This window comes from Panthera pardus, unplaced genomic scaffold, assembly GCF_024362965.1.
Source record: "Panthera pardus isolate Hobbes unplaced genomic scaffold, ASM2436296v1 HiC_scaffold_11, whole genome shotgun sequence".
NCBI classification, from domain to species: domain Eukaryota; kingdom Metazoa; phylum Chordata; class Mammalia; order Carnivora; family Felidae; genus Panthera; species Panthera pardus.
Window position 1 is genome coordinate 104,343,544 of NW_026526666.1, and position 11,195 is coordinate 104,354,738.

Below are 11,195 nucleotides of genomic sequence, written 5' to 3' on the forward strand. Positions count from 1 at the left end.
TTTCCGGGCTTTGAGGGAGTCATTCTGCAGGAGCAGAGCACATTAGTGTTTCTGGAGGAGAATATGAATCACCCTCTGCTACGGAACAATGCACACGGGACCCTCGAGCGGTACCTGAGGCCGAAGCACAACACAGGTCACTTTTCAACCTGTACAGTTTAACCGGAAGATCTAATCCTTCTGACAAAACTGCCTGGTTTAAATGTTCTCACCTGTAAATACATGATAATAAAGTAAACACCACTGTCACTGACTCCCAAAGCACACGTATGGCTGCTTCCGCCTTTGTACCACGACTCCGGGAGGCCAGTTCCGGAGGGGCACCAGCAAGCAGGGTTAGAGGACAGGGCTGGGCATCCCTCAGCCCCCAAAGGGGGTGGGGGGGTTGATGGGCTGGAGGACAGGGCTGGGCGTCCCTCGGCCCCCGGGGGGCCCACCGAGGCCTCTTCGAGGCACAGGTCCTAGAGCCCAGAGCTGGGGGCCTGGAGCGTTTAAAGGCAAGGCTGGATTTCATCTAACTAAAACTCTCAAAGGCAGACACTGGCTTTAATGCACAGTCCCTGAGCTGCCAAAAGCCAGGACGCCGGAGAGGGGAGAGGGCAGCGCCTTTGGGACGTCACCGTGAGGCCAGGGCTGCAGAGAAGCGGGACTGAAAGGGCTGAACCCCGGGAGGTACGGCCGTCCGAGGGCCAGCTGCGCTCCACCGGCGCCGGGGAGAGGCTCGAGGCTGGGGGCGCCGGGGTCCCTGCGGGCAGCTTAAGGGCAGAACCACGCAGGGCCTCGCCGGCCCACCTCCGAGATCCGGGGCTTCGCCAGCCCCCAGGCCGGGAGCACCCTAGCGCTGCCGGGCATTCACACGCCAGGGCAGGAGCCCACCTCCGGGGCGAGGATGAAAGAGACCGCCCCCTTGTGAACAACCACTTCCCGCCATCCCCCCAGACACGTGGCCAGGCGTCCGGGGGGGGGGGGGGGGGGGGTGCCCCTCATAAACATGGCCGCCGCCCCGCTTAAATAGGGCCGCCACGAGGGTGCCCCTCACAAATATGGCCTCCGCCCCGCCCATTACGCCCAGCGCCGACTTTGTTGGGTCACATGCCGGAGGATGCCGGGGTGTGATTGGCCAAACTTCTGGTGCCGTCAGACGCCGGGCGCGGGCAGAGGGCCGCCGGGTCGCTGCTCCTCTGAGAAGCGTTAGGCCGGGACGCGGGGGTTCGGGCAGTGCTGGGGGCGGCAGCGCGCCGCTCACACTCATGAGGAGCCGGAAGGTGAGGCGCCGAGACCGGGCGGGAGCCGTGCCGATGAGGCTGGGGCTCCCGCCACCCATTGTCTGGGGAGTTGAGGAGGCCGCGGTATGCCCTGGGCCGGGGGCTGCCTCTGCTCGGGACTCCCTGCCCTCGCCCTCGGGTCTGAGGTCTGAGACCACGTCCGGGAGGGTTTCCAGATCACGACCCTGGGTGGGGGGCGGGTTTGGGGGTCACGCTTTTGGGTAGTGGGGGCGGGGGCTCCCACATTACAGCCCTGCGGCGGGGGGAGTCCTGGGTCACGCTTCTAGGTAGGGGCTCCCACATTACGGCCCCGTAGGCGGGCGCAGGTCCTGGGGCATGCTACTGGGTAGGGGGGCTCCCAGATTACGGCCCTGAGTGGGGGGGCAGGTCCTGGGTCAGCCTTCTGGGTAGCAGGCTGCCAGATTACGGCCGGGGGGGGGGGGGGGGGCGGGGCGGGTCCTGGGTCAAGGTTCTGGGTAGGGGGCTCCCAGATTACTGCCCGAGTTGGAGAGAGGGGTACTGGGTCGCTCTTCAGGGTAGGGGGCTGCCAGACCACATCCCAGGAAAGGGGGCCTCCCTGTCCAGAACTGGTCTGGACCCCTGAGTACTGCTGCCGCCACCCAAGCCCTCTGTTCTTCAGCATGTGAGCTCAGCCTGGCCCCAGTCACCTCAGGTGCAGAGTGGGGTGGGAGGAGGCCACTGCAGAGGGGGAGAGGACTGACCCGGCACTGGTTCCTGGCACTCCGTACCTGGCGACGGACCGGGACACAGAGCACCCGGTGCCCAAGGAGCGGGCCCTTTTCCGGGCGGGGGGTGTGGGGGGGCTGTCTTACCAGCCTGGCCTCTCTTTTGATGGAATCGTTTGGCCCACCTTTAAAGTTACTGGTCTGGTTGGATGCACGCATGCCATTTTAGTTTTGTTTTTTTATGCACGTCTGTTATCGTTGTTCCTTGTGTAGATGGATGAAAATGAATGTTTTCTGGTGGGCATTTGTGTTTTCTTTCTAGCAGTTGCTCTAGGTTTCACCGTATGCATTGTAACTTAGTGGAATCGGCTTTGTGGTGTGTAAATGGGGTGACTGATCGGTCAGGGGCCCCCACATGTGGGGCGGCAGTGGTGTGGAAGCCAGTGGCCCGGGGCGTGAAAATTCACCTGAGGCCGAACCCAGGAGCTGGAAGGGGAACCCAGGAGCTGGAAGGGCGCAGTGCAGGAGGGGCTGCTGGGAGGCAGTGGGCGGGGCTGCGGGAAGATGCGGAGGTGTGGCCACCAATGGGATTCTCCCTTTTCGGGACCTGTGCCGGTTGTAAGTAGCCCATTGGCCAGTTGGGGCCTATGGATATTTCCGGGGGCGGAGTCGCCTCGTGGGTCTGTTTTCAGACAGGTGGGCGCTGGCGCCCTTTCTGCACCCGGTTGCTCCAGATTTGTCGTGAGACATAAAAATGTACCTTTATTCCCTTCACCCACTTTATTGGTATGTCGGGATACCTGTTATATCTATTAGTGTTAGAAACCCAACGACCTGTTCTGATCGTTTCTCCGTGTGTGGTCCTCTCGTTGCCCCAACAGTCCTGCCCCCCACCCCCGTCCTTTGTGCTGTAACTGGCAAATAAGTCACATTCCTTTTTTTTTTTTTTAATGTTTTTATTTCTTTTTGAGACAGAGAAAGACAGAGCGTGAGCGGGGGAGGGGCAGAGAGAGAGGGAGACACAGAATCTGAAGCAGGCTCCGGGCTCCGAGCTGTCAGCACAGAGAGACACAGAATCTGAAACAGGCTCCAGGCTCCGAGCTGTCAGCACAGATCCCGACGCGGGGCTGGAACTCACGGAGTGTGAGATCATGACCTGTGCTGAAGTCTGACGCTTAACCGACTGAGCCACCCAGGCACCCCAAAGCACATTCCTGTCTACGTTGTATAACGTTATTTCTACAACCGCTTATAAATCACCAAGAAAGGAGGCACCCGTGCATGTACGCTGTCGGTAAGCATCGACAAAAAGGGCGCCCTCTTTCTGTGAACTTGAACTCCCCCGGGGCCACTTGCTGTCAGCCTGCAGAGCTCCCCCCAGTACCTCTGGCAAGAAACACGGCAACATTCTCTCCGCTTATCCGGAAGTGTCTCTTTTGCTTTGATAGCTTTGCTAGATACAGGGTTCTTGGTTGGCACATTTCTTCTCCAAGAACTTTGACTATGTTTGACTATATCCATTGCCCCTGCTCAGTTAGCGGTGTGTTTGTTTATCGGGCTCCCCTGGTGAGTGTTTCCTCTGCCACTTTCAAGAGTTCTCTGGTCTTAGGCTTTCAGCATTTAAGCGGCGCCGTCTGTTTACACAGCTCTTTCCATTTCTCTTATTGGGAGTTTAGTTCCTGGACATTCCTGTGTGTGAAGGTGGTTGGTTTTTTTTGTTTTTGTTTTTGTTTTTTTGCAATAACTGGGAAGTTTCAACCATTATTTCTCTGTGTATCTTTTCTCTCCTTCCCTCCGCTTCCTGGCACTCCCATTACACATATGTTGGTGCCCTTGATTGAGTCCCATCAAGTTTCAAAAAAGAAACTTCAAGAGTTTCTTGAAGACTCTTCATTTTTCTTCATTCTTTTTCCTCTCTCATTTGACTTGCATGACCTTGGGTTTGCTTATTATTTCTTCTGCCAGTTCCCTCCAGTGAAGTGTTTATTTCAGTTCTTGTACTTTTTTACTACAGAATTTCCTTTTGGTTCCTTTTCATAATTTCTTTTTATCGTCATCATTCTGTATTGGATGCAACATTGTCAAATTTTTTATTCCTTAACTGTGGTTCCTTTTAGCCTTTGGACATGTTCATCATGGCCACTTTGAAGGCTTTTTCTGATAAACTCCACCCCAGGCACCATCACAGGTTCTTGGAACATTGCCAGCTCTTGTTCCGCTGTAGACATCTGCTTTCCTCTTTCCTTGCACGCGCCATCATTTCTTGTTGAACCTGGACATAGTAGATAGTGCAGCAGTTCTGGGTACCTGTCTCCCACCCCCACAGACTATTGTTTATAGGCTTTTTATTTGGTGACTGGGTAGATTTCTTCTATGGGAGTCTTTTCCCCTCTCACCTGGGCAGCTGGGACGTGCCCCTGCCTGCCTGGCAGCCCGCATTCTCCCTGGGGTGGCTCTCATCCTCTCCTGCCCTGACCACACCTAGCTGTTAAGCTCCCAGTAAATGCCTGTTGATTGCTCAATTGTTTTCAGCAATAGCCTGGGGCATAAATTGCTCTGCCGATAATCCAGTCTAGCTGTGGCTTCTTTGAAGGCCTAGTTTCTGGGGTCAGTGTTGGATGTTTGTGCTGACCCCAGGAGGGCTCCTCCAGCTGCATTGTTCCCTGGTTGTCACCTGCAGACTATCTGACCTAAAGTTTATCTTGATGTCTCTCTCTAACTGCCTTTCTCCACAACCTCTAGTGTTCTGGAGAGCCCCTTTACGCATGAACTTTATCCACACTCCTTGCAAAAGAAGTCAATTCTGTAGGGAAGAGATTAAGAATTCTGATTAGGAACTCTGTTTTAAGTCTGTCCCTCCCCAGGCAAAATGTCTGCGTCAGTGCCTTCACTGATGTGACACCTCTGCCCCTGAGCTCTTGGAGGAAGGCTTGCCTCTCCTGGCCTGGACCCACCTCCTCCCAGCAGGGGCAAGGGTGGTGGGACCCGCCTCGCGCCTGGGAGCCCAGCGTCCTGGTGGTGGCGGTCTGGTGGCAGTCTGGAGTCCATACACCACTGAATTTCGTGGGTGGTCTTGAATAACATTCTTTTACCCTTTGCATGCCATAGGACCATTTCCAGAAGTCTTAAATGGTTTTCATACTTCTTGCCAGTTCGGTGGGGGTCAGCGGGGTTCCTTGTGCTGACCCGTTGGAAGTCAGTCTTGTCCTGCCCTTTTGGGAAACCACATTGTTGCCTGTGACATCCCAGTTTTTAACCACTCGCTTGGAAGGCAGAAGACCGACGACGGGAGGCCAAGCAGCTGTCCAAGGCAGAAGAAACTGCCGGATCCCGCGTGGGAGCTGGCGCCTGGGGGGTGGCTCCACCCGCGACGAACCCGAAGCCAGCGCGATGCCATGCCGGATGTGACGGCAGCTCCTGAGCGTCGGCCTATACCCGCCAAGAGAGCCTCTGCAGGGGGCCCGGAAGTGAAGGTTAAGGAGCCCGCCTGGGGAGCCTGGAGCCCCCGCCTCAGAGGTGAAGCTGGAAGGCATCGGGAAGCACGCGGCTGCGCAGAAGGGCCTGAGCGCTTCGGCGGCACGGAGCCGGGACTGCTGCTCCCCGGTTCCGTCCTGGGGAGCGGGCGGCTCCTGGAGCTCATGTCGGGGAGAGCCGTGCGTGATGAAGCAGGGTGAGGAGGACTTTGAGGCCACGCATCCCTGTGTAACCTCACACAGGCCCCTCACCGGAGCCTCCACCCTCTCAAAGAGGAGGCTGTTCAGGCCCCAAGCACAGCACGTGCTAGCTACATCAGCACTCGGTGATAGCGGCAGCCATCCTCAAGGCCAGTCGTGTCTCTCAGCCAGCACCGAGCACAGTCACAAGGGGGAGTGGCGGGAGCAGGACTCGTAGGGGAAGAGAGGACAGTTGGTGGCCTGGGACTAAGGCGGCCGGCCCCTCCTGGGAGGTAGGAGGACTTCAGGGCAGGGAGGAGGGGCGTGCTGGAACCGCTGCAGACTCCCCCACAAGTGGCTGTGAGCCCAGACCCTGCTGCACCCACCCGGCAGGCCCTTCACCTGGCCTGGAGCGCCGTGTCCCCGCTGTGTGCACAGGCCACGGCCTTGGCCTTTCCTTCCATCCTGAATGCCGTATGGGACAACCCAGTATCTCACGGCCTGGGTGAGCCGCCACCTCCAGGGGCCTCTGGAGACCTCCAGGGCTGCAGATGGGGATGGGTGGGACGCCATGGCAGATTTCTAAACTCGCGGTCTCCTTTTTGATGGGTTTCCTCTTCCTTCCCCCGGCCCCTCGGCCCCCAGCCCCTGCCCTTCCACCTGCGTGCCGGCCCACCCTTGCTCACCACGTGCACTTGGTATCCATTCCAGAACAGAATAAGGAATTAGTGGAAAAATGGGTGAGGGATGCCTGCATGGCTCAGTCGGTTAAGCGAACAACTCTTGATTTCAGCTCAGGTCACGACCTCACGGTTTGTGAGTTCAAGCCCCACATCGGGTTCTGTGCTGATGGCTCAGCTTGGGATTTCCTGTCTTCCCTCTGCCTCTCCTCCGTGCGTGCGCACCGCTCTCAAAAATAAATATTTATTTAAAAAGAGAAAAAGCGTGGAATTCAGATAAATCTGTAGTTTAGTGAACAGGGGTGAGCCAATGCTAACTTTTCCATTTTGCCAGACGTACCGTGGGTTATAAGTTTTACTTTTTCATTAATTCTTTTCTTGCATTAGAAGACTCTTGCATTCGGAGTAAACTGGCGGCAGACCGTGTTTAGTCCAAAGTCAACTGCTTTAAACCAGTAGAACTGGGACGGTTTCCACCTGTAATTTGAGGGAGGGAGCGATGGGGCTGGGGATGCCTTTTTGTTTTTTCATATTACCTTTTATCAGGAACTCAGATACCATGTAAAAGTTCAAGAACCTTCTCAGAAGGCTGCTTCTAAACATTTGCAGCTAGCTTAGTATCTGTTAACCTACAAATGGAGGTATAAGGTGACGGGGACAGACTGTCCCCAAGCTTCTGAGGCCGTTGGAAAGAGTAGGTCTGCATCTTCGATCCAAGACAGTTTAGTTTGAATTTGCACAAGGCCACAGGGGACTTTCCAGAAAGGTGAAGAGGGGGGTGGGAAGGACTCAACAGGGTTTTCTTCGGTTAGGAAGTCGCTGTGTCCGGGCTCGCGTCTCACAAGAGCGTTTTCTGACGCCTTGGGTCCTGGTCTAGCTCACAGGTGAAGTGCGGTCTTCGGTGCGCCTGAGAGCCCGCCGTCGCTCAGCCAGGTTGGCCTCTGCTCGGGAAGCCAGCATCGCCACGTCTGCCAGGACGGTATGTCAGGTGAGTCTCGGGAACACAGAGCTGCCGGGTCTCGACCGGTGTGGCCATTTGTATGCGAAATGTTCGCCCTGAGATGGGTCGTGTTAGAACAGTGTCGTGGTGCTTCGGTCCCAGAGGAGAGAACCGTGTAGCTGCTTTCAGAGGAAGGTGCGCTCTGCAGCCCAGGGCCGTGCTTTCGGAGCGTTCGCCCGTCCACGGGCAGGGGTGTCTCAGACTCCGACTCACCGTGCACCGTTGCTGGTCATTCCTTGCCGCCTTTTGCGTGGTGTCGGCTGCCATGGCGCCACGCTTCTTTAGCCCTGACCGCTTCGGGAGAGAGCTTTGCCTCTGTCTGTGCCGAGCGATCCTAGCCCACGAAGTCGCTGTACGCTCGACCTGCCTCGGGCCGCGCTCCGGGGTCTGGTAGGGACTTGGGTTTTACACCAACAACTAGCATAGAGTTTCAGTGGCCTACGCGGCTTTAAAGACTGCGGTCCATTTAGTAAATCCTGGCTGTGCACCTGCTCGGGGTCACAGAACGGCTTCCGTCCGAGCAGAGATGTGTGCGACCCGGAGTCCCGCGCTGTAACTACGATACGGTGGTTTGTGCTTCCGAAGGTGCCTCAGGAAGTAGAAGGCCCCGGTGGGTGTGTGTCTAGATTCTTCCCCAACCGCCAGTTTACATCGTGTCCCTCCGAGGGAGACAGTGACGTGACCCCATCGTGCAAGTTGTGGCAACGACGTCTCTTGCTGAAGATGTGAGGAGGGCTCGCCCCCGGGACGGAGGCCTCCTGACTCGCCGTCCGCCTCACAATGCTACACGTGTCCGGTTCTCTCACACACTTTTCTCTCCGCAGACTTCCTCATCACACAAAGCCGCCGACAGGCGAACTTCCAAGAAGTTCAAGTATGACAAAGGTCATCTTGTGAAATCAGAATTACAGAAACGAGTCCCCAAGAGCGATAGTGCTGCTCTGCCCAAGATACCACCCGAGCGCCCCTGTGACAGGGACCCTCTGGGGTTTGCCGAAGACCCCACGGCGCCTCCAGGAAGGGGAGCTGGTGCCCCGACAGAGCCGGCGGCCACGGGCGGCCCCCTCGGGCATGGCACCGCCGTGGGCAACACTCGCCCCGCAGAGACTGAAGACGGCCCGTCCCCGCCGGCACACGGGCCCCTCACGGGAGAGGACCCCCACGGCAGCCGCACCGCACGGGGCGGGGCGGCACTGCAGACGGATGACAGCGTCTTTCTGGACGAGGACAGCAACCAGCCGATGCCGGTGGGCCGGTTCTTCGGGAACGTGGAGCTCATGCAGGTAAGACTGGCGCCTCCGTGGTTGCCCCCGCGCGGGGGCGCGCGCTTGGCCGGCTCTGCACTCCCTGCACGTGGCACTGCCTCGGGGACAGGCTCCGGTCCCCACGAGCAGACAGACCGTCACTAAGTGGGCGCGCCCCTTCCCCATCCTCAGCGGGAGATGGTTGCCAGGGCACAGCTGCTTCTGGGAGGCCTCCTTCCCGCTCGGCCCTCGGGTGGGGGCGGGGGGCCTGGCAGGTGACTCTGGGCCTCCCCGCTCGCTCGCGGGTGGGAAGCGACTGCCCACACTTGCGGGGCGTCCTCTTCCGTTTAACCCTTGCGTCCCCCACGTCAGCCGGGGGCGGGGGGGACGAGCCCTCGCCCAAGAGCCGACAGGTGCGGTGGGCCGGCGGTGGCTGAGGGAGTGTTTCCTTCCCCCAAGGACCTTCCCCCGGCGTCTTCGTCTTGTCCTTCAATGAGCAGACGAGAATTCAGGAAGATGCATTTCAGAGCCAAAGACGATGAAGATGATGATGATGGTGCAGAAGTGTAGAGAACAAAACACGAATTTGACAGTCAGTGGTAGTCTGACGGTTGAGCAAGTTCTGGGATTCACACGACCTTATCTCCCAAGAAAACGTGTCCTTCACCACACGTTGAAGCTGACCCACGAACGCCCTAGTGCAGAACGCCAGATACCTGCAGCATGGACACGTGTGACCCAGAACGATCTCCGAGATCGTGCGGTTTCTGATATCCGTGTAGGCGGACGAGGGCTTGAGTCCCCTGAGGGGGCCGGGAGATCTTTCTAGAGAAAACTGCTCACTTAAGCTCTTTAGTTTTGATAACACATGCGTTTATTTTCCATTATCAAAATTTGATCATTCTCATGATTGAGTCAGTGCCAGTTCTTAAAGAACTCTCCTTCTATTTCTGTACATGAAGCTAATGTTTACCTTGGGAATTTTGCAAAACACATACGACTAAGAAATAAAATATATTTTGGAAGTATTTTTAAAGAGTCTCGTGTTCCTAAAACTCCATGCTTGTCTACAATATTTGAGAGTCAAGTGGGGAAAACGAATCCTTTCCCTCCTGTATTTGTTAAGGCTGGGTCAGCCTTCGTACCTGCTCCCTGGGTTGTGGGCAGAGGTGAGGCCCGAGAGTTGAGAGCTGAGGCTGTGCCCTTGAAGGGAGAGGGCCCCTCCGTGTAGACTGAGGGGTTCCTGAGACAGCGGCGCTCAGCACAGTCCTCGCCCCGTGCAGTGCGGTTACAGAGCGGGTGGGCAGGTGAGGAACACCCACGAGGGATCCCCACGACTGATCGAGGGAGGCTGCCTGCGAATCAGGAAGACTGGGATTTTCTTGAGGAGCATCACAGGCTGTTCTTCAGCTGCGGTCGTCCCCCTCGTCCGCGGGGTCGGAAGCAAATGTCCCCCCTGTGACGCAAGGTCAGAAGGTTGGAAGTAGCCCAACTCCGTGTCACCTGCCCGCATCATCGACCTCCTTCATCCCAGCACACAGGCATTTGTCATGAGTGCGGGACGGCACATTGTCGTGACCGCTCTGCTTTACTGTTGGTTCCTTCCTGTGCCCGATGCAAGGTTCAACTTTATCACAGGTGCGCGTACAGGAGAGAACTTGGCACGTAGCCGGTTCGGGACCACCTCTGCTTCAGACATCCACTGGCGGTCTTGGAAGGAATCCCCTGCCGATAAGCGGGGGCGGGGCGCCCCAGTAACAGGAGCTCAGTCCTGACAGCAGCTACATTTAACCATATTACAATGTCCTGTGAGGCACGGAAGGATCTCACGTGAAAGATCATTCGGGGCAGGTAGGTCGCTGAGTTGCCCTATAAGCTTTTCGAGCCCCTCCAACACCCACCCGAGACACTGCCCAACGTGACCATTAGCAGCTGTGACCACCGACTCTGGATAATTTTGTGGTTTATTGATCAACAAACTACTTAATAACTTGAAATTGTTGCTTATAAAGGCATTTTGACGGCAGCCAGGGAAAACAACTAACTAGTTGGGGTTACTGCAGAATTAACTAGTGATCACAGCACCTGAGTTAGTGGTGAACGACTGCGTCAGATGCCAGGAGTCCCTGTCCTACGTACCGGCCTCTGGGAGAAGCATCGGCCTGACCTGCAGAAGAGCCTTGCTATCACATTCCCACCAAAACGCAGAACGAAACCGAGCGTGCGCCTGGGGGCCCCACCCCCTGCTACCACCGCGTGGCCTACTGGGGTGGCGAGCGGGCCAGAGACGGTTACTCCCAGGTGAGGGGTGCTGCAAGAAGCAAGCAAGTGTCCCCTGCAGGGACGGCACAGACAGCATGGAGCTGGGGGAAACCGTGCTGTGCTCACGTGCTGCGGGACCAAGCATTGGGCTGAGGCCCGTTGGGGATGACCTTAGCAGTACAAAAGGAATGCACACTAAGCCCTGGGGACAAAATAAAGTTTCAGAAGGCATAGCGAAATACACGTTAGAATTACTTGTGACCTAGCAGGCCCTGTGACTGTGAATTTTTAGGAACCATCTCTACTTACTGGTCTTCACAAAGTGCTGCCCAAGTGGTTGGCTGAGCAGCAGAGGCGTTCCACGCTGTCTTAAACGCCCGCTGCACAGGGACCTCCCACGGGCCT

General features: G+C 57.0%; 1 protein-coding gene across 1 annotated transcript; it reads left to right on the top strand.

The window, feature by feature from the left end:
• The first annotated feature begins 1,132 nt into the window (after positions 1-1,132).
• CUNH1orf174 (chromosome unknown C1orf174 homolog) lies at positions 1,133-9,556 on the top strand. The gene is made up of 4 exons (XM_019461200.1): positions 1,133-1,265; positions 7,162-7,272; positions 8,109-8,567; positions 8,988-9,556. Exons 1-4 carry the CDS (start codon positions 1,251-1,253, stop codon positions 9,096-9,098), a joined length of 696 nt encoding a protein of 231 aa, XP_019316745.1. The 5' UTR covers positions 1,133-1,250; the 3' UTR covers positions 9,099-9,556.
• Positions 9,557-11,195: the final 1,639 nt, after the last annotated feature.